Raw genomic sequence first — 22,926 nt, forward strand, 5'->3', positions numbered from 1 at the left:
AAGTTGAAGATCCAAGTTCAAGCTTTATCCGTAAGATTACCAAGAAGAGCTTAGTGAAGATCAAGATCATAGCTTGGGTAATTTAGTTTAGGTGTTATATTATGTGTGTTAAGTACTTTAAGCTCAATATCATATACACACACATTTATTGGTTTTCATGTATATTTATAGTTATATATATACATATATGTTTTGGTTTGATAGTTTTCAAGTTTTACTATGAAACAATTAAATATAATTAGAAAACATATTTTTGTTTCATACTTAATCATGTTTTAGTGCATTATATGTGTATTTTGATAAAATACTATATTCATTGTTTATAGACTTCATAACAATAGTTTACATCTTTCTTCAAGTCTATAAAATCATTTTGTATTGTTTTAAAACATGGTTAAGCTAAAATATCAAAACTCATATGTTCACATTTTCATGTTTTGGACTATTTTGTAAAATGATGATATTTTTCATTTGGAATGTCCTTTCTAAAAATCAGTTTTTGTAGCATGTGTATTATCATGTCTACAATCATTTCCCAAAGTTTTATATTTTTCTGAATTTATTTGATATTTTTAAACAGGGTTTTAAAATCAGAAAATCAACTTTGAAACATGTTTTCTCATATGTCAGTTTACGGTCGACCGCCACGGTCGACCGCACCTTTGATTTTCCCTGCGGAACCATCAGCAACTTTCACGGTCGACCGCCACGGTCGACCGTCAGCTCGAAAATTCCCACGGTTGACCGGCAAAGTCTCTGGAAAGTTTCTGAGCCTCGGGTCGCCCGCCGTTCACTCCAACGGCTAGTTTTGGTACAGAATCAGATTTCTGATTCTTGGGTTTTTTAATCTTTTCCTTTGGGGTTTTGCCTGATATTTTGGGAGGCTATATATACCCCATTGCTCTCATCTTTCATGAACAATGAGAATGTTTTAAACAAGTTTAACAAGGGTTTTAAAGTTTGTTTTGTGTTTTAAAAAAGTTTGGTTTGTGAAGACTGTTTCATAAGTGGAGATCATCTACATTGTTTGGGCTTCATCTTAATCCATCTCTCCGTCTTGTTTTTTCAGAGAAGAATTTCTAAACTCATATCTAGCTTTACATTTGCATATTTGTTTTGATTATCATTCTTTAAAGCTAGTTTTTATATTGAGTTTAGATTTGATAACTTATTGTTACACACACCCACATTGAGCTTATTGTATTCATACATAGTATATTTAGGTTGGTGAGTGTTGTAACTTTGTGTGTGAGCTTACATTGAGTTCTTATCTATTGTAGAGAACAAATCATTTGTTATATTGTGAGATTGTAAAGTTTTTGGTGAGCTAGAAAACCGAGTGTGAGGTGTAGACGTTGATCGGTGAGCGTTGAAAACCGACATTGTGAGAGTGTGAATTGTGAAGTTTTCGGTGAACTAGAAAACCGAGTGTGAGGTGTGGACGTTGATCGGTGAGCGTTAAAAACCGACATTGTGAGGTGTAAACGTTATTCGGGTTAGCGTAGAAAATCCGGTTGTGATAGTGGATTTCTCCCCGGGAGTGGGGAGCGGAGACGTAGGACGGAAGGTCCGAACTCCGTGATCATATTGTGTGTTTACATTGTTTATATTGTCCTATCACAATTGTATCTTTAGTTTAGATTGTTTACCCTTGTGTTGTTTATATATCCTTGCATATATTTCACCATATAGGATATATCTCTTTGTTTATATTGCATATTCTTGCTCATAACACATTGTATATCTATCTTGCAAGAATAATTTATTAATTAGTTTTAATTGGCATAAAATTGGATTAGATTAGCATAAGACCCTAATCACCCCCCTCTAGGATCCAACAGGGGGAGGTTTAGAGCTTGAGCCCGGTTAAGCAAGAAGCAATCATAAAATATTTTATTCAATGTTACTTTTGAGCAAATCATGTTTGAGATCAAGACTATCCAAATGATTAGCAAGCAACATAAGGTTGTAAACTTACACTTCATACTCGGTTAGTTTTTAAGCACAGATTCCTCTCTTAATGTCACCTCAAGCTTCTCAAACAAATTAGCTGCTGGAATTCTCAAAAGTGGATGCAAGGATATGATTTAAACCTTCCAAACATCAAGAATGTAAATTAATTATCATTGAGTCACTCATATAACATACAAAAAGGTTCAATCAAGATGATTTCATCTCTATATATGTTCAGCTACCTATATATATGACCATAGTACATGTGTACCACTTGCTTCAAACTATTGAATGAGCAAACTTCATAAATTAGGCTGCAGCTCGCATGAGAGCGAGTCACTATTAATTTCATAGTTTATGGTAGTTCACAAATCCCTACAAAAGAATAATGCACAAAGATTCTTGCACTAGTATTTCAAAGCTACATTCATTACCATAATCAACATAGTAGGCACTAAATTGGAAAATTGATGGTGCATTATCATCAACAACATACATTGAATGTTTGCACAAGAAAAGGACGAGTCTGTTATAGCATATGGTAATGAGGAGTGTTCGGACAGTACTAAAAAAAACCCAAGACGGAAAACTACATGCATATACCACATATAAATGCTAAGCTGATATAAGCCGTATGGAGATGAAGCAGTTCTCGTAAGCCTTGTTTGGAATGGAAAGGCCATTCCTAAGTTTTAATACAGAAACTATAGCCTTTGGTTCTTGGGACACCGAGTGAGACCCAACATTTTTCTTTTATATTATACATATAAAATTCCAGTGTATTAAAGGCATATGAGATAATTGTATCAACTGCATTGCATCCAATGTACCTGTCTCACTCAATAAATCAAGTGTAACTTCTTTGTGATAGAGAAATATCACAATGAAACATGTTCAACTTCAATCCTTAAGAGATATTTCAATTGTCCAAATATGTACTTGACTTTTGACAGCCTAAAGCTTTTTAACATTAGAATTCCCTTGATAGCATCTCACCTAAAACGCTATGGCATTCACATAAACAATTAAAAGAATCACCTAATGTTATATGTTGCTGATTAAAAAAAGGATAATTTATCATACACCTTTGCAATCCATGCTTTTCAGAACTCTGCCAAATCAACTATCAGATAGTAAGATCACGTTGATCATGCATGGATTTTCTGAGGCACAATATTAATATGAACTTGCTCAAAAGCAAGATATACAGAAGAATGCTCCACATAAAATTCTTGAGGTTTGCCAAAAAAGGGCGCATCATTTATATCCAAATGATGTAGAAACTAGAAACCAACCCAATGTACAAATGATCGGTGAAATCTTAGCACTATGAGAAAATCTCTCTAAATAATCAAGTCCATAGGCTTGGTTGTATCCCTTGACAACCAGGTGACATTTTAGTTTATTAAGTTAATTCGTCAGGACGTACCTTAATTATAGGTAGTTAACAGCATTAAGCACTTACTTCCAATGAGGAAGTGGAACAGGAACAAGGTAAAAAAACTTATAGAGGATTTCATATTTCTTCACTCTTTATTTGAATTATTAATTTATATGAATTAGTAATTTATATGAATTACTAATTTATATGAATTATTAATTTATATAGATAGTTAACAACATTAAGCACTTATTTCCAATGAGGAAGTGGAACATATTTCTTCACTCTTTATTTGAATTATTAATTTATATGAATTAGAAAAATAGCATCTTAAAACGCGTACACCCTTTCACAATCAAATTTACATTAAATATTTAAAGTAAATTTTATTCTTTTCCAATTACAAGTGTATTTACATTTGCATGTGGACAAAAATTAAAATAATTAACTCCCAAGGCCATAAGTGTGTGTGATGTGTCATCAAAGGGCAAGAACATGTTAAATGTCACTGATTAAGAAAACCATGAGTTTTTTAAAGAAAACCATGAGTTTTTTAAAGAAAACCATGAGTTCTGATGTATCTAAATGTTTGGAAACCTAGAGTTTGAGGTCCTTTTTAACATATACCTTTCAACAATTAAATTTTCATAGAAAGGCTAAAATAGGTCATTCTCCCTTTTTGATTACGAGCATTTGCATGTTGTCAAAATCCTAGTTAAATTCCACCATTCGAGAGAGGTTATTCATGGGTGTTGTTAGTGTAACAATTTCCAATATGAGAAACAAAATGGCATCCCATCCTATGCGCTAAGAAAAGAGGAGATTGGAGTGTTCGAATGGGAAATAATGCGATAAGTTGGAAGAAACGCACAGCTACAGAATCAAGGCAAGTTGTCATCTTTAAGAAAAAAGGAGTATGAAATCTTTGAATGGGAAATAATGTGATAAGTTGGAAGAAAAACACACCTTCAAAATCAAGGCAAGTTGGCATCTTTCTTTGACTAAGGCCACTTCCCATTTTACTTGTCACAGACCGCAGGAAAGGTCTTGCTATGAAGGAACCCTAAATAACAAAAGAGTTGAGGGAGGCTCTGATTTGCTGATGACAGGGAAGGGAGCGGAGGCCATCTCTATGTTGGTATTAGCCAACAAGCAGAGGATGCTATAGTTCCCTAAACTCCAAAATAATTATATCGTGCAAATTTAACAGGACACTGCATCATTGGAATGAACTTACTGTACTGGCAGCTTCAGGAAATAATAGATGAAAGCATGCACACATTGTCCACCAGCACACAACTCTTCATGGTTCATAAGGTGTTAAGAATTCATGGTCCACACGACAGAACAGGTCTCGAGTAGGGGGGGAAGCCAACCAAACTGTATCAGATAGTAAGATATTAGGATGAACTCGGTCGACTTGCTGGTGCTCAAACTTGATCTGTTTATGTATTTCAGCTAATAATTATTCGTGAATATTTGATAACAAATTTGTGCGTATTGGTTTGTATTTTTCTATAGTTATTCGATAATTGTTCGATGATAAAAACAAGCAGGTTATCATGTTTTGTAAACAGAATATATAAATACAACATAGAGAAATCAATAATGGAGCAATAAAAACATTCCCCATAAAACTAAAAGCCAACAAAAAAACACGTTGCCATACAATTTAATTATTTGATATCTAATATACAGATACAATATATAGAGAAATAAAAAATATAACAACAAAGACATGCTTTCCAATTTTACTACAGGATATATGCTAACAAATGGCAACAGAAACATGTTTGCACACAATAATTAGAAAGGCATTCCAGGTACAACATTAACACTTGCTTAACAGAAAACTGACTATTAAATTTGACATATGAGTATAATTATACGAACATGGACAAAATCTGCTTATATTTCCATAAAATTCGATCACACACGGACTAAAATGCAAGATACATATGACTAGTTAATAATCAAATGAATTGAATATGTAGATGGTGAAATCCATTTCTTTTCATGAACCGAATACCAAAACATTTTTTAATTAGATGACCTAGTGATTGAATATAACTAAATAAATGAACGATGAACAAAATATATGTTTATTCGATATATTTCCATCCCTAGTCTCAAAGAAATGGTGTCAAGAAGAAAAAAACCCTCAAAACTGCTTCTCAAATTTATTTTTGTCCTCGAAGTCAGTCATAGAAACAAGTTTTAAAACCCTAATATTTCCTTAGGCATCGTTTGAAAGATGTATCATTACCATTAGAATGACTGCTTTTAGCAAGCAATTCAGATGGTAAGATGCAGTAGAGAAAATGTCTTCCTGCCTTTTCATAGTAAATATCTTAAGTCATAATGCAAATTGTTCAACAAATATACAATTTAATAGTAAAAACTTCATCATATGCAACCATTCCATACTAATGGTGCCTGTAATGTTCAGATTTACTGAAAAAAGGGCCATAATATATCATACTGAGAAAAGAGGATACACATTTTTTAGTTTCGGGATTTTTATGTCCTGAAATTGAAACATACTTCATGTAGGATTTTCATTTGAATAGTCTACATCATTGTGTAGAGAAAATAATGCAAGTTTCTATTAGATTTAATAGCAAAATAAGTAAGCGTATACATGTACTTGTGTGTGGAAGAAAAGTTACAATTCATAGCCAATCCAAAGGCCTCACATTGAAACAAGGGAGGTAATCATATGAATCTGCAAAATTCTAATATCTTTATTATTATAGGATATCTATATTTATTATTATAAGACACACACACATACATACAGATGTACGTACGTACGTACATACGTACGTACATACATACATAGTAGAGTGGCTCATTTTCATCCACTCATTCACATGATCACTGCTTAAAAATAAGAACCCCTAATTATCTAACATATGTGAATGTGGTCCGCTCTTTAAGTAAATGGATAGGAATGACTCACCTCACTACCGATCACCAAGTTTGTGTCGGTGATGTTTGTGAAGCCGATGGAGAGGATGCAGTCGGCGAGGGTGAGGGGACCGAGGAGGTAGAGAACGAAGGTGAGGGTGCGAAGGTAAACGACCAGGTTCATGGTGGTGACGGGGAGGGCGAGCAAGAGGAGGGATCGGAGCTCGTCCAGGGTCTGGAGGCTTGGGTTTTGAGGTTGTCTTCCTGAGTTTTTGAGGTCGTCACAATCTCCCTCATTTGGATCAACCTCGGCCCCCTCATGCTCTTCCTCGGCCAAGACCCCTTCGTCGCCACCTCTTACTGCCTCTTCTCCCTCCTCGACCTCCTCACCAACTCCCTTCTCTAGCGCCTCCGCATCACACGAGGGTCTGGAGCTTGTGTTTTTTGCTATTGAAAACTCACGGGACTACTATTCTCGTGAGAATTATGTGGTGTATTAAGTGGCTGATTAGCCAGCCTTAAACACACGGGACGAGTAGTCTGTTAGTCCCGTGTATTTTGAAACCCACATTTTGCAAAATCGACCTCTTTTTGACCAGCCTTTGTGAGACGGCAAAAAAGAGATCGATTTTGCTAAATATTTAGCATAATAGTCGTTTTTGCTAAATATTTTTTAAAATTGATCTCTTTTAAAAAAACTCTCCTTAATACTATTAGTATTAAGCTCGCCCTGTTGTGGGTATTATGAGTACTGATTTTAAGGTTAAAAAAATATTACTTCAGCCTAAAGAGTAGAGAAAATGACCCAAAAAATTTACTGTAGCATACAGAGTAGGCGTAAGATCCAAAAATTATACTATAGCATGAACAGTGTTCACGGGGAAATCGTTTACACGCTAATAGTGTGCCGAGAAGAAGAAAATGTTATCTAGTATGAACAGTGATTTTAATATTCTGAATCGTACTGTACCAAGAATACTGTACCAAGAATAGTGTTTGATGTAGAATGGAAGCTAATTTTGAGGTTGTGCTTTTTAAGTTAGAGGTGGTAGATAATAGATAGTAATGCATAACTGATTGAGACGTGCTCATCTTTGATGGAACTCTCTATCTCGTACACTATTTCTGGGAGTTTGATAGCACACACGTTGGGTGTACCTTCAACTATTTCTCTGAATGCGATTGAAGAGGACGTAAGATGCACTATTAGGTTGCAGGAATACAAGGGTCCAGAGTCCCTAGGGATTTAGGTAGAGGACGGTTAAGGTTGGCCATTGAGATCTGAAGATCTGAACATAGTTTAAAGAAGAGAAAAGTTGGATATATATATATATATATATATATATATATATATATATATATGTTACTTGTGAGCTGGTGAGCTCAAACATTATTATGCGCTAGACTAATAGGTTCAGCATTTTCATGATCGGCACCGTATATTTTGTTCAAAACATCATCAAATGTGCATGATGCAATTTTCATATAGTTTGGAGTCTCCTAAAAAAGGAAGCAAACCAATTTAATATGTTGATATTTCAAACAACTTAATAATTGTCCCTTTGGCACATGGATAAAATAATGATTAAAGATCTCTAAATAATGTAATTTTTCTACATATAAATCATGTGGGGTAAAACTCGGAATAGACAGTATCGATCATCATACTGGTAGCTAATTGGACTAGCTGACGATAAGAATCTCATCTCACCATCTCATTTTATCATTTTTCCTATATATGTATGTGTGTGTGTATAAAGATATTTGGTGGCATTACAAATGGAAGAGCTAACAACATAAGATGATAACTAGAGTTGTCTAATAGGTTCTAGTTTGTCCCAACCCAAAGCAGACCTAACGAAAATATGAGTGTAGAAAAACCTCTCAAACTCGGCCCATTCAGAATTGATGAATTTGAAAGGCTTAAAAAAAATCCTGTCTTATAACTTTTTCTTCAAAAACCAGCACAACCAAACTGCATAAATTTAGGATCAAAATCAACCAACCTGCCTGCTCAAAACCCACAACCTCATTCTTAGACATATGAACACGTCATTAACCATTCATCCCTTTGTAAGAAGTAAGAACACCTAACACCACTTAAATATAGTTATGAACAAAGAGAAAGCATAGCACTTGGAAGAACCCAAAATCTTGATTATCCTTTGCTCTCCGTCTACTCTCATGAGTCACTCTCTATGTCCCATCCCTCTTTAGCTCAAGATCAAGAGGTCGTCGACTCTATCAACAATCTCCCACACATGCTTCAACAATCTTCCACACATGCTTTGCTTCTTTTTTTTAGGCTACCAGCTTCAAAGAGGAGGCAATTATCTATCTCCTCCCTCACTCATTAATCACGTTATCTCATCCTTTCTTCAGTGATGAAGCTTTTGATCTCTATCATTCTTTTCCATTATTCTTCAATCTTCAGCCGGGTAAATACAATCTTTTTTTATACATCAAATTTTAATATTCTACTTCAATTTCTATCTTAGATATTTTTATTTGATCTTATAATGGGGAGTTTATAAGTTTGTAACTTGTTGCCAATTTTGATTTGTTAGAAACTGAAAGGATGTGAAACAAAATTCAAATTTTGATTACTATCTGTTCAAATTATTGAAGTTTATCTTGGACAATTAAAGTTGATTCTCTATGTAATTTCTAAAAAAGTAAAAAGTGTAAAACACCTTGCTAGCTAGAAAATAAAAGATAAAGAAAAACACAGTAAAGAAAATGTATGTCTCAAACCTAAAACTTAGTAAAACTTAAGCCAATCCGAGCAAACAAAAAAACCTTTATTTACACAAAGCCATTAGATGTGGGTCAGAATAGGTAGGTACTCACACCATTGGGTATAGATGGGTTTAAGCTAACAGTGGTTGATGAAAATAGTTGTTCAATTTATAATCGTCCTACATGATACATCAACTCGCAGCCTCATCTTCCTCCTCATCACAAGTCTACGGATTTATTCTGTTACTTCTATCACATTACCTCGTCATCTGTCTCCATATATTTAGCAAGCTTTAGTTGGGATTTTACTCCGACGGGTGATCATCAGAACAATCAACTAACTGATGGTTAATAATTAAAAAGTCACCTCAATCAACAAGATAAGGAGTTCTATTTAGGGCTGGAAAATGATGAAATCGAATCGAATATCTGAATATTCGAACTTGGTTGGATTTTAAATATTCGAATTTGGCTTTGAATTTGATTTGATACTATTATTCTATTCATATTCAATTCGTTTATATACTAGACACAGTAAATATTTGCAAATGTTTGTTAGCTTGATTGGTTTGTGATTTAGGCTTCAAAATTGTAGGTTCATGTTCGATTCTAGTAGTAAACATAGTTTTGTATTTCTTAATTTGTCTGTAGATTTGTGCACATACACCCTCCAAATTATATATATTTGTAAATCTACCCTCCAAAGCATCATAATGATTTGCCTTCTAAATTTGCCTTTTTCCTCCAAGTTTATGCCTCAGTTGGAACTAATTAGATTTTTTTCAAAATGCCTAATCTACCTTTTAATAAATATGGAACATAAACGAATATTTAATAATGAAGATATCTAATATACATTTAGTTAACTTTTGCTGTTTATTAACCGAATACTAAAAATTATTCGTTGACTAATAGATAAACTACCAAATCGAATTTGATTGAATATATGAACAAATAATAACTAAAGTATTTATTAATTATTTGGTTCATTTCCACCCCTAGTTCTATTATAATATTTAGCCATACACATAAGATTCTAAATAACTTACTACTGCTATTATAATAACCATGCCTAACTAAACATAACTAGAGTCAGAAACTATATCACGCATAGTCTTAAGAGCTTCAACCAACAAATGAAAAGTTTATTATAGGACTGCCCACTAACCGGCACCATTCGTTCTTCTATGAATTGCTTCCAAATATGAATTGGCTCCAAATTTCTCCCTAGGTAACAAGCAAGACCTGACTGACTACAGAACCCATTGTCCAAGTTGGAGGTGGGTTTATCCACCTCTCCGTAGTTATGTCATATAGACTATGAAAGTAGCTCCAATCATGATTGATAGTCAACCACATTGTATCCATCAGTCATCAATTGTCAAGGATAGGGGGAAAAAACTGAATATTTCAAAGCTTTCAAGTTCCAAGATAGAAGAGCATTGTTCTCAACATTTTATGCATGGTCTGAAATGCCAGAAACAAATTAGAAAGAAATAATGCCATATCTTAAGATGCATAATCTAAGAGATTAAGGTAAAACAGTCACTCGTAGGGGTGAGCATTAATCGATTTGAATCGATTAAACATACCGAATTTTGAAGGTTCGGTTCGATTTTAGAATTTGATTCGATCGATTAGGTTTGATAAAATTTCGACCAGAACAAACCGAGCCGACCACTCTCTAAAGTTCGTTTAAACCACATTGTTTCTTTCTTTTTATTTGTCCCCAAATTTCTCTCTTTTTCTCCTTAAATTGTTGATCATGTCAATTAATTTACATCGTTCTTTTATCGATCCCTTAACTTACATTTTTTTCAACTGATTTCTTGATACACATCTTTCTTTTGGCCAAAATAGACCTTTTTTAATTAAAGATGTCTGATTCCAAACTGAATAGACCGAATCGAATCGACCGAACTAATTTCAGGTGGTTTTGTTTGGTTTCAATTACAAAACGATTTGTTTTCGGTTTCATCAAAATTTGTCAAAACCAACTAAACAGACTGTTTGCTCACCCCCTAGTTATTGGTAGCTGATCTGGTCGATCTGGTCCTCAAACCTTCAAGAGGACATTTATTGATACATCACACTTTACCAGGTCAATATCACATTTATTATCAAGTAAACAAACATGTTAAATCAACTCCCCTCCTAAGTATTGTGCTTTAACCAAATATATTACAAGACCTAACAATTATATCGAGCCAAAACAATGAAGTATTAAAGAAATAAGACACTATTACAGGATAATATGTTTGACCTACTATAAATTTCTCCAATGACGAACAAATTATTGATAGAAATAGAGGGAACTTCTAAAAGATGATACAAGAAATGTTAGAGGACTTACCGGTGTCAACTGGTATGGAATGCTAAAGATAAAAGCCAACGCTATACAGCATCTTCCCCAATGTAGATGGTCTAGTCGCAGATTTTGTTTTGGTCCAAGCAATTGACCTTAATTTGAAGAGATGTACTTGAATCTAAAAAGAACATGGAACTCAATACGAAAAACATTTTTAATAAACAAGAAATATCAACCCGTATTACAATGGCGCCACAAACTTCTGAGCTTATTACGAATGGTTAGTTGCTTCCTCTTTGTTGAAATATGATTAAATAATACTGTAGTACTGACCAACTATCCTGAAAATCTAAGCAGGAGCACATATTCCTTAAAACAACAAAATTTTATTAGCTCATGAATTGTGATTCAAATTGTACATGAAAGTGAAGTACTACAAGTAAAATCATGATCTCCGAACATCCTCATCTGCACCTTCCTTGCATTAAGACTCAAGGCAGATTATCACCAGATAGAAGTATCAAATCTTGGCTCATAAAAGCAAACCTGACTATTGCACAGCTGGAGTGCGCATCCTGCAATCCATGACCATGTTTTCTTGTCTACATCATAAAGAAGGCCTTTTCCTTGGTTCCAAGATGTAAAGCAAATTAAGTTGTCTTGTCCAAAGCACTCAAAACGCTCAGCTGATAATCTCAATAATGCTCTAAAATACTTTGGTGGCATCCTAGTTATCTCCGCCCAAACTGTCTTTGCATGGTCTAGTTCCCAAATCCTCATACTCTGGAGTGTACTGTAAAGCCCAATTCTTCCAACTAAGAATAAACGCTTGTGCGCACCAGCAACTAAATAACCATCCAATAAAGACCTCGGAAACTTAGCTGGGATATGTTCCCACTGGCCCTTATCCATCCGATACATCATCAAACCAAGTGGAGAAAGCGTCTCCAAATAGAGCCTTGAGTCACAAAATGCCATCTTCGATGAGCATAAATTAACAGCTGGCATAATCTGATGAAGAGACCACCTATTAAGTTTTGAATCATATATCTCAGTAGGCAATGTCTTGTCACCATATACTTCACTTGCCGCAATCACTTTAAATGAACGGTCTGTCTTATTAACAACCATGATCAATTGCCTCTGCTGATTATAATGCATTCTAGGCAACACCCTCCATGTTTGTGACAGGGGATTGCAAATTAAAGTCTTGAAAGTGAGCCCATCGAAACCAGAAAAGCAAACTAGACCCCCGGAAGAACCAACCAACCAAAATGCCCAATCAGGCAAGAAACTGAAGGGGATCTTGTACCAAGTTTTCAAGGGTAAGCTGAATACAGAACACTGATGGCTTTGTGAGTTTTTCCAAGAAGTGAGAAGACAAGGGCCATGGGAGGGAACACCAGAATGAGATTTGAGAAAGCCACTATCATGGAGAATAGAATTCCACCGTCTACAAACTGATCGCAGCCTAAATATTAGGAACGGAGGCACCCGAGCAAGGACTTCAGTTAGCAAATCATCCGGCAACTGCGCCCATACACCATCTTCCATTTGGACATCAGAATGAATTACTTTACAAAATGTGGTAACAGTCTCCTCATCAAAGCCCCGCGGCTTTGTTTTTATAACCTTCTGCCGAGATGGGCTTGTGTTGCGATGTGCAGTTCTAGTCAAAGGAATAGGGTACTTCATAATATCTTCTTCTCCAAAGGTGGCAGCTTTAGGTGATTGCACACTTACTTCCCCAACCCTCTCCATGGTTTAAAAATCTAGCACAAGACAACAAAAAATAAATAAATAAATAAATAAATATGAACCAAATTTAGAAATGTGGATCCCAATCCAAAAGATCCTTAAATGAACCACTCAAAGTCCGCAACTTTCAAAGAAAAACCTCATAATTCCTGAATTTGGACATTTTAAATTCTACACTCTGAAAAACCTCAGAACCTCAATATCACAAGATCAAAATGAATCTGTGGGTACTAGAAGGCATCCCTGGGTTAAAAACCTAACTTTGTCAAGAAGCAATTAACTTAATAACAGATCACATGCCAATGACTGTGATTATAGAAAATATCCAGCTAAATAACAGCATTTACAGCGTCAGAATCCTAGAAACCGAGTTCAGATCCCCAATTACTACACGATAATCCTGAATAGCGACGAGAATGAACCGATTTAGTGAAAACAGATCTCTAGGATTTTGAAAGTTACCTTGTATTCGACAGAGGAAGAAGAGATAAGCGAAAAATTAGAGCTTGGACCAATCGCCGATCTCGTCGCTAATGGAGCTCCTGCTTTTTCCTTCTTCTCTTTTTCTTTCTTCTTTTTTCCCCCTGACAAGACAAGGGACAACGGAGCAGTGGCCCCGCAGACGCTTATGTTGTCTCTCGAAGCAGTTTAAGCAAGCAGAGTTCCTTCGTACGTGACTGCGATGACGGGGAAAGATAGGAGTTCTGCTAGAGCAGCGGACTCTCAGCTTCCGTTAAGGGGCTGTTTGGTTTGTTTCCTCCCTTTTTCAAAAATGATTTTTCTTCACTTTCTTATGTTTTCTTTATTTTTCTGAAAAGTGTTTCTTGTGTTTGTTTCGTCAAAAAATATGGAGTGAAAATACTTTCCACCATTTTTCTTAGTTCGGTTCAACTTGAAAAAAAAAGAAAACAATTGATGTACTCATTTTGTAGTGTTTGATCAAGAAAACTTGATTGTGGTCACCATGGTAAGATTACCACTCATCATCATAGTTGTGCATATAAAGATAAAAATTGTGAACAAAATCAATTATCTTATGATCACAAGTGAATCAAATGATGAACAACAGATTAGCACGTGAAACCAAAGGCCAACGATAGCTGACCAACAAAATACGCATACGAAGAGCTGAAACCAAGGCCGAGAGAAGTTTAAAACCAGCACAAAATTGAAAATAAAGCCAAGCATCAACTAAAACCAAAGGCCAGTCATAGCTGACCAACCAAAGGCCAAGCAAGAGCTGAAACCAAGGCCGAGAGCAGGCTGAAACCATGCACAAAATTGAAACAAATGCCAAGCATCAACTGAAACCAAAGGCCAAGCAAGAGCTGAAACCAAGGCTAAGAGCAGGCTGAAACCATGCACAAAATTGAAACAAATGCCAAGCATCAACTGAAACCAAAGGCCAACCAAGGTCGAGAACAGTTTAAAAACCTGCACATAATTGAAACAAAGGCCAAGCATCAACTGAAACCAAAGGCCAACCATAGCTGACCAACCAAAGGCCAACCAAGAGCTGAAACTGGTGCCGAGAGCAGGCTGAACCATGCACAAAATTGAAACAAAGGCCAACAGCTGAAACCAAAGGCCAACCGAATGACACATCTGAAACCAAACTGAAACCAGAGCTGACCAACCAAAGGCCAAGCATCAACTGAAACACAATATATGAAACCAAACCAATTTTGGCCAAACCAAGTCTGAAAATATCCAAAACTGAACCAAGGCTAAAACCAACTCGAGAGAAACCAAGACTCGAACAACCCAAGATTGAAATCAAACCAAAGTTTAACAAAATTTATAGAAAATATGCTCAGAAAAGGCCATTTTCTTCATTATCTGCATCCCCATGAAGTTTATAATAATAATGTGTTAGATCTAAATAAAACTTGAGATCTAAAATCATATAGCCATTGATTAATTCAAAGAGATTAACAAGAATCTAAAAGAGCGGAAGCTTATACCTGAATCCATAGTTGAACCTTGAGATGGGTTTTGGATCTTCTAACCTTAGGGTTTTCTCTAGCCGAATTTCTCTCTTAGATGGGGTTGAAGAGAATTAGAGAATGTAACCCTAGATTAGGGACCATAACCCCTTATTTATAGATGTTGTACTTTTGTAATTTAGCCCCTCAATAAATCACAAACCTGGTATCTGCACATATAACCCCATGACTTATTTAAATACCAAATTAACCCAACTTAATTGATCACTTTAGTGGGTTATCCTGAAAGATAGCAATACACATTGATTAATCATATGTGCCCACAAATAGATTTATTAGATTAAATCCAACAATCTCCCACTTGGGCACCATATGATTCCTTAAACTGTGTATAACCTTATGAGCTCAAAAATTGCTATCACTGAAATGGTATTTCCGAACAATCTCGTCCATTGACTATATCAATATAGGATCAAAGCGGCCTTCATCACATTTATCGTGACTCGACCCATCAATGGTCACATATACCAATACAATCAAACGACATAGATCAATCATGGATATGCAGCATGAAAATTGCATGCAATGTGATCAGTACATGTCTATTTTCAACTGGTCCTCCTTAGTGAGGTCAAAACCAAACATAATGTAACAGAGTGTAGACAATACATACTTTATTCTGATCAGACAATACAACCAAACATAAAGCACCACAATTACAAACTCCCACTAAAACATAACATCCTCAAATAATACCACACCCATATGAGCAGTATGCTCATGAAAGACCTTAGGTGGCAATCCCTTAGTAAGAGGATCAGCTATCATGGAGTTTGTCCCAATGTGCTCTATGGATATCTGTCCACTCTGTACCCTTTCTTTCACAACCAGGAACTTAATGTCAATATGTTTTGACTTAGTTGAGCTCCTGTTGTTATTGGAATACATTACTGCAGATTTATTGTCACAATATAGCCTTAGTGGTCTTTCAACATTTTCCAAAATGCGCAGTCCCGTGACAAAATTTCGCAGCCATATTCCCTGATTGGATGCCTCATAGCAAGCTACAAATTCTGCTGCCATAGTGGAGGAAGCTACTAGTGTTTGTTTGACACTTTTCCATGATATAGCTCCTCCTGCTAACATATAAATGTAGCCTGATGTAGACTTCCTGCTATCTTGGCATCCAGCAAAATCAGAGTCCGAATACCCAATGACCTCTAATTTCTCTGATTTTCTGTATGTGAGCATGTAATCTTTTGTTTTCTGAAGATACCTCATAACCCTTTTGACTGCTATCCAATGATCCATACCAGGGTTGCTTAAGTATCTGCCTAACATCCCAACAATGTACGCAATATCCGGACGCGTACATACCTGAGCATACATTAGACTTCCTACAGCCGAAGCATAAGGAATCTTCTGCATTTCCTGAATTTCAAGGTTACCTTTAGGGCACTGATTGAGACTAAACTTGTCTCCTTTAGCAACAGGGGTGTCACCTGGTCTGCAATCTTGCATGCCAAACCTTTTAAGTACCTTATCGATATAGCTCTTTTGTGATAATCCAAGAATACCCCGAGAGCGATCTCGATGTATCTGGATCCCTAATATAAAAGAGGCGTCCCCAAGATCTTTCATCTCAAAATTCTTTGATAGAAATCTCTTAGTTTCGTGCAACATGCCTATATCATTAGTGGCAAGCAATATGTCATCGACATACAGAACCAGAAAGATATACTTACTCCCACTGAACTTGTGATATACACAGTCATCAACAATGTTCATCTCAAAACCGAACGAGATAACTATTTGTTGAAACTTATGATACCATTGACGAGGAGCTTGCTTGAGTCCATAGATGGATTTCCTTAATTTGCAAACCATATTCTTTGGGTCTCCTGACACAAAGTTTTCTGGTTGCACCATATAAATCATCTCATCAATGTCTCCATTGAGAAATGCAGTCTTAACATCCATCTGATGTAACTCAAGATCATAATAAGCAACAAGTGCCATGATTATTCTGAAAGAGTCTTTCGATGAAACCGGAGAGAAAGTCTCTGTATAATCAATGCCTTCCTTTTGAGTATAGCCTTTAGCCACAAGACGCGCCTTATACCTCTCCACATTACCGTTTGCATCCCGCTTGGTTTTAAAAATCCATTTACAACCAATTGGTTTTGCACCTTCTGGTAATGGGACAAGTTCCCAAACCTTATTGTCTTGCATAGACTTGTACTCCTCATTCATGGCATCAATCCACTGTTGAGAGTTAGAACTTTTCATGGCCTGAAGGAAGTTGATTGGATCTCCTTTCTCTCGTGGATCTCCTTAAGGGCACTGGTTCTTGAGGTTGTTGAGTTTGTTCTTCTGGAACAGGGAGTTGTTCAACATTGTCATCTTGAGGTATCGGATTTACTTCTTGAGGAACAACAGGTATAGGAACCTGAATATTGTCAAAAGTAACTGTATGGATTGGATCTGAAGCCAATTCCTCCTCAAAACTAATGTCTCTAACCTTATTTCTCCCCCCAAACTCAACATCCTCAAAGAATGTTGCTGTTCCCGTCTCAAAAATATTCCTTATAGTGGGATCATAAAACTTATAGCCCCTAGAGCGTTCAGAGTACCCAATAAAGTAGCTGCTAACTGTCTTGGAGTCCAATTTCTTTTCATTTGGCCTATAAGGCCTTGTCTCAGCTGGACATCCCCAAATATGTAAATGCTTTAAACTGGGCTTTCGACCAGTCCAAAGCTCATAAGGTGTTTTAGCAACTGCTTTACTTGGTACTCTATTCAGAATGTAAGCTGCTGTATTAAGTGCTTCTCCCCAGAGTGACTCTGGTAAAGAAGAATGAGCAATCATACTTCTTACCATATCCTTAAGAGTCCTGTTTCGTCTTTCAGCTACACCATTCATGCTAGCTGAACCCGGCATGGTGTACTGTGGGACGATACCGCATTCCTCTAGGTATCTAACAAATGGTCCTAGACGTTGTTCACCTGAACCATCATATCTGCCGTAGTACTCACCACCACGATCAGATCTAACGGTTTTAATTCTGCTGTTGAATTGATTCTCAACTTCAGCTTTATAGGCTTTGAACATGTCCAAAGACTCAGATTTTTCATAAATAAGATATAGGTGCCCATAACGTGAGTAATCATCTATGAATGATATAAAATATTATTGACCATTCCAGGATTCCGTAGGGAATGGCCCACAAATATCCGTATGTATCAATTCTAAGACATCCGAAGATCTGTTGGCACCTAATCTTTTCACTTTGGTCTGTTTTCCCTTGATACATTCAACACATACGTCGAAGTCCGAAAAATCAAGGGAATCCAAAATGCCATCAGACACAAGACGCTCAACTCTACCTTTTGAGATATGACCTAAGCGCTTATGCCATAATGTCGCCGAATTTTCCTTATTTAATTTACGCTTAGTACCACGTGATTCCACATGCAAGGATTCATTATAAGAAGCAATTGTATCAAGCAAATATAGGTTGTCATAAATACTCAAGTAACCGGTTCCCACAACATTTGAATTAAAAGATAAACTGAATTGACTGTTTCCAAATGAACAAGAATAACCTGATTTGTCCAATACAGAAACAGAAACCAAATTCCGTCTAAAAGACGGTACTACAAAAGTATCTTTTAAATCCAAATAAGAACCAGTTCCTAACAACAACCTAAAGTGCCCAATTGCTTCCATATCTACCGATTGTCCGTCGCCCACAAAGATGTGTCTTTCAACATCACTTGGCTTTCGGTAGCTCAGGCAACCCTGCATAGAAACACTTATGTGAGTAGTTGCACCAGAGTCTAACCACCAAGTGTTTCTAGGTACTGAAGCTAAATTAACCTCAGAACAGGCCAAAGTAAGGAACGTACCCTTATTAGCACGCCAGGCGTGATATTTTGTACAATCATTCTTTACGTGTCCAGGTTTGTTACAGAAGAAACAACCCTGATTATCCTTATGTTGTTTCTTCTCAACTGGACCCTTAGCAGCTTCCTTATCATTCTTCCTTTTCTTGCCCTTATCCTTAGAGGCATAGGCCAAATGAGCACTTTCTGTCTTATCTTGCTTCAACCTGTCTTCTTCTTGCACACAGTATGAAATGAGCTCATTTAGAGTCCATTTCTCCTTTTGACAGTTATAACTGACCTTAAATTGGTTAAACTGTGCAGGAAGAGACAACAAAACCAGATGCACTAATAACTCGTCACAAAGATCGAGTTTAAGTGCCTTAAGCTTTGAAGCAATATGAGACATTTCCATAATGTACTCCCTGATATTTCCTTTGCCCTTATACTTCATTGAAATCAAGCGAGCTAAAAGCGTGCTTGTTTCTACCTTATCGTTTTTCGCAAAACGCTTCTCAATTTCGGCAAGGAAATCTTTAGCCTTAGTAATCCCTTCGGATTCTATGCCCCTGAAGGCTTCCGGAACGCCGCGCTTAATGATCATAAGACTCATGCGATTTGAACGCTCCCACTTCTCATGCTCCTTCTTTGCATCAGGAGTGCTATCCGCATTGAGAGGTTGGGGTTGTTCAGTTCTTAATGCATAGTCAAGATCCATGCAGCCAAGAACAATTAATATGTTCTCTTTCCAAACCTTGAAGTTTGTCCCATTTAGCATGGGAATTGAGTTGATGTTAGCAGAAATTGTTGCAGCAGATGCATTAGCTGAAATAAAACAAAAATGCTCACATCAATAACAATAAATATTAACCTTCATTTGGGCCGATTAAATATTTACACGAAAGCATACACACAAACATCTCACATTCCTCATGAATAATCTACACAAGAGAGGTTACTTTGGAAACTTCTTGTTTCAATTAATCAATTGGAGTGAGAGACAACCTTAATACATTAGTGTCATAATATTTGAATTATATAATTGATTAAAAACCAATTAGATTTAAATTAAAAAAATTAATTTAAATCAACTGAATTTCCAAAAGAACTTAATTGGGGTCTCACAGCTTAATTAGGGCCCATAACTTAATTGAATAAATTAAGTATACCAAAGTGGACCCATGAAAAGTCGAGGCTTAACCATAGTGAACACGAAGTTCGCTTGACTTCGAACGCGAGGTTCGACTGTATTGAGTACGAGACTCACTTAAGTACGAACGCGAGGTTCGTTTGAAAAGAGAACGCGAGGTTCAACTTGAGAACGAACGCGAGGTTCGTTTGAAAAAATGAACGTGAGGTTCAACTTGAGATACGAACGCGAGGTTCGACTGAAATACGAACGCGAGGTTCGACTGAAAACGAACGCAAGGTTCGACTGAAATACAAACGTGAGGTTCGACTGAAATACGAACGTGAGGTTCGACTGAAATACGAACGCGAGGTTCGACTTGAATTGAGCGCGAGGCTCACCTTAGAACGAACGCGAAGTTCGTTTAAATTGAGCGTGAGGCTCACCTTAGAACTGAGCACGAGGCTCACCTTAGAACGAATGCGAAGTTCGTTTAAATTGAGCGCGAGGCTCACCTTAGAACTGAGCGCGAGGCTCACCTTAGAACGAACGTGAGGTTCGTTTGATTTGAGCGTGATGCTCACTTAAGAACTGAACGCGAAGTTCGGTTAAGTTTGAGCGTGAAGCTCACTTGAGAACGAACGCGAAGTTCGTTTGAGGTAACCACCTCCTTAATTTTCGCCACGTTTTCACGCATGAACCCTTAGGGTTTCAAACTAAAACCGCCGCCGATCAAACCCAAAAAAAATACTTTGATTTTTATTTTCAAAAACAGATCCAGAATCGAAAAAATTTTCTTGATCTAGATCCAAGAAAAAAAAACCGCCAAAAAATCCAAAAAATTCCAAAAAGTTACTGTTCATCCGAGAACAGATCTTAACCAAAAACAGAGATTTTAAGATCAAAAAACCCAATTTTAAGAACTTAAATCCCTAAGAATTAATCAAGGTGGCTCTGATACCACTTGTTAGATCTAAATAAAACTTGAGATCTAAAATCATATAGCCATTGATTAATTCAAAGAGATTAACAAGAATCTAAAAGAGCGGAAGCTTATACCTGAATCCATAGTTGAACCTTGAGATGGGTTTTGGATCTTCTAACCTTAGGGTTTTCTCTAGCCGAATTTCTCTCTTAGATGGGGTTGAAGAGAATTAGAGAATGTAACCCTAGATTAGGGACCATAACCCCTTATTTATAGATGTTGTACATTTGTAATTTGGCCCCTCAACAAATCACAATTACAACCTGGTATCTGCACATATAACCCCATGATTATATTTAAATACCCATTAACCCAACTTAATTGATCACTTTAGTGGGTTATCCTGAAAGATAGCAATACACATTGATTAATCATATGTGCCCACAAATAGATTTATTAGATTAAATCCAACACAATGTTGACTGCATTTATTTCCTCGCCAATTGATTACTAATATAAACTTTGGTTGCATATATTATATATTCAGCCATCATCATAGCAAAGTATCACATTACCATATGCAGTTCTCCAAATTGCATAGTATCACATTCATCATCAAATTAATGTTTGCAAAAGGCCATAAACGATCACTAAATCAAATTCAAAATAGTTAGAAAAAATGTCTTAGTAGTCGACTACAAAGCTTAGTAGTCGACTACACTAAGTCTATTCAGACTTTGTGAAGTCAAGAAACAAGATCAGTAGTCGACTATAAAGCTTAGTAGTCAACTACACTGAGTCTATTCAGACTCTGTGAAGTCAAGAAACAAGATCAGTAGTCGACTACAAAGTTTATTAGTCGACTATACTGTACATATGTAGTTTCTGGATATTTGACTGAGGATTTTATAGTCGACTATTAAAGGGATAAGTCGACTACAGATATTAAGATATGAGATATATGATATGTTTTGAAACAAAGGCCAAGCATGAATCAAAGAGGAACATAGAGGAAAAAAAGGAGAAATTGATGAGGAACAATTTACAAGACTACGATGGGTTTTTTAGGTGGGAATCTGTACAATCCAATGGAAGGAGAAGACCAATGGGGGAGTCAAAAAATAAAAAAAATAAAAGAACGGAGAAAGAGCGATCTTGCTTGTACCTTCAACAGGGGAAAGACAACGGTAGAGTCGAAGAACAGTCGGTGCCGCTCAACGAACCAGAGGAAGGAAGCGGGAGAAATTGGAGGGTGAGGGAGAAAGCGAGCAGTGATCGTAAACCCTAGGGGCGAAAGGAGAAGGAAAGAGAGAACTGACAGAATTAATCACTTTCCAGCGATTTGGGTGTTTTAGGGATGGAAACACACTTTCCTCCAAATCTCCCGTGGCGATGATTTTTTCCAGACCTCTTTCATTTCAGCTTTGAACGAACCAAACAGCAAGAAAATCGAAAAACTGACACAAAACCCCCTGTTAGTTTTCATTTTTGAGCTTTTCCCTTCATTTAAGCCTAACCAAACAGCCCCTAAAGTGATATCGAATACTCCTAATTCAAATTACTATTTTAAATATTTTATTTAAATTTTAATTTATCCTAATTCAAATTGTATTCTATACTGATTTCAAGTGAACTATCTATAACTCAACAATTAAAAAAATAATATTAATAAAATACTATTTTAAATATTTTATTTAAATCATAATCTATCCTAATACTAATTCTATCCTATACTAATGCTAGGTGAATTACCTATAGCTCAACAATTAAAAAAAATAAGATTAAGAAATTATAAGTAGCTAGCATATTATAATACATGAAGTATTACCAAAAATAAAAAATAAATAAAATTGCATTAGCCCCTCAAAAGTTTAATATTGCACAAAACACCTTGATTTTTCAAAACTTAAAATAACAAACATATTCTAAAAATTAACAATAGTCCCAAAAGAATTTAAAATTTTGAATTAACACCCTCAATATTTTAAAAAT

General features: G+C 36.1%; 1 protein-coding gene across 1 annotated transcript; it reads right to left on the reverse strand.

The window, feature by feature from the left end:
- Positions 11,658–13,620, reverse strand: LOC109843669 (F-box/kelch-repeat protein At5g15710). Its single transcript, XM_020412624.1, has 2 exons — positions 13,512–13,620; positions 11,658–13,063 (listed from the first exon to the last, which is right to left on the reverse strand). The coding sequence occupies exon 2, from the start codon at positions 13,050–13,052 to the stop codon at positions 11,796–11,798; it is 1,257 nt and encodes a 418-aa protein (XP_020268213.1). The 5' UTR covers positions 13,053–13,063; positions 13,512–13,620; the 3' UTR covers positions 11,658–11,795.

The sequence above is a fragment of the Asparagus officinalis genome, chromosome 5 (assembly GCF_001876935.1).
Source record: "Asparagus officinalis chromosome 5, Aspof.V1, whole genome shotgun sequence".
NCBI lineage: Eukaryota > Viridiplantae > Streptophyta > Magnoliopsida > Asparagales > Asparagaceae > Asparagus > Asparagus officinalis.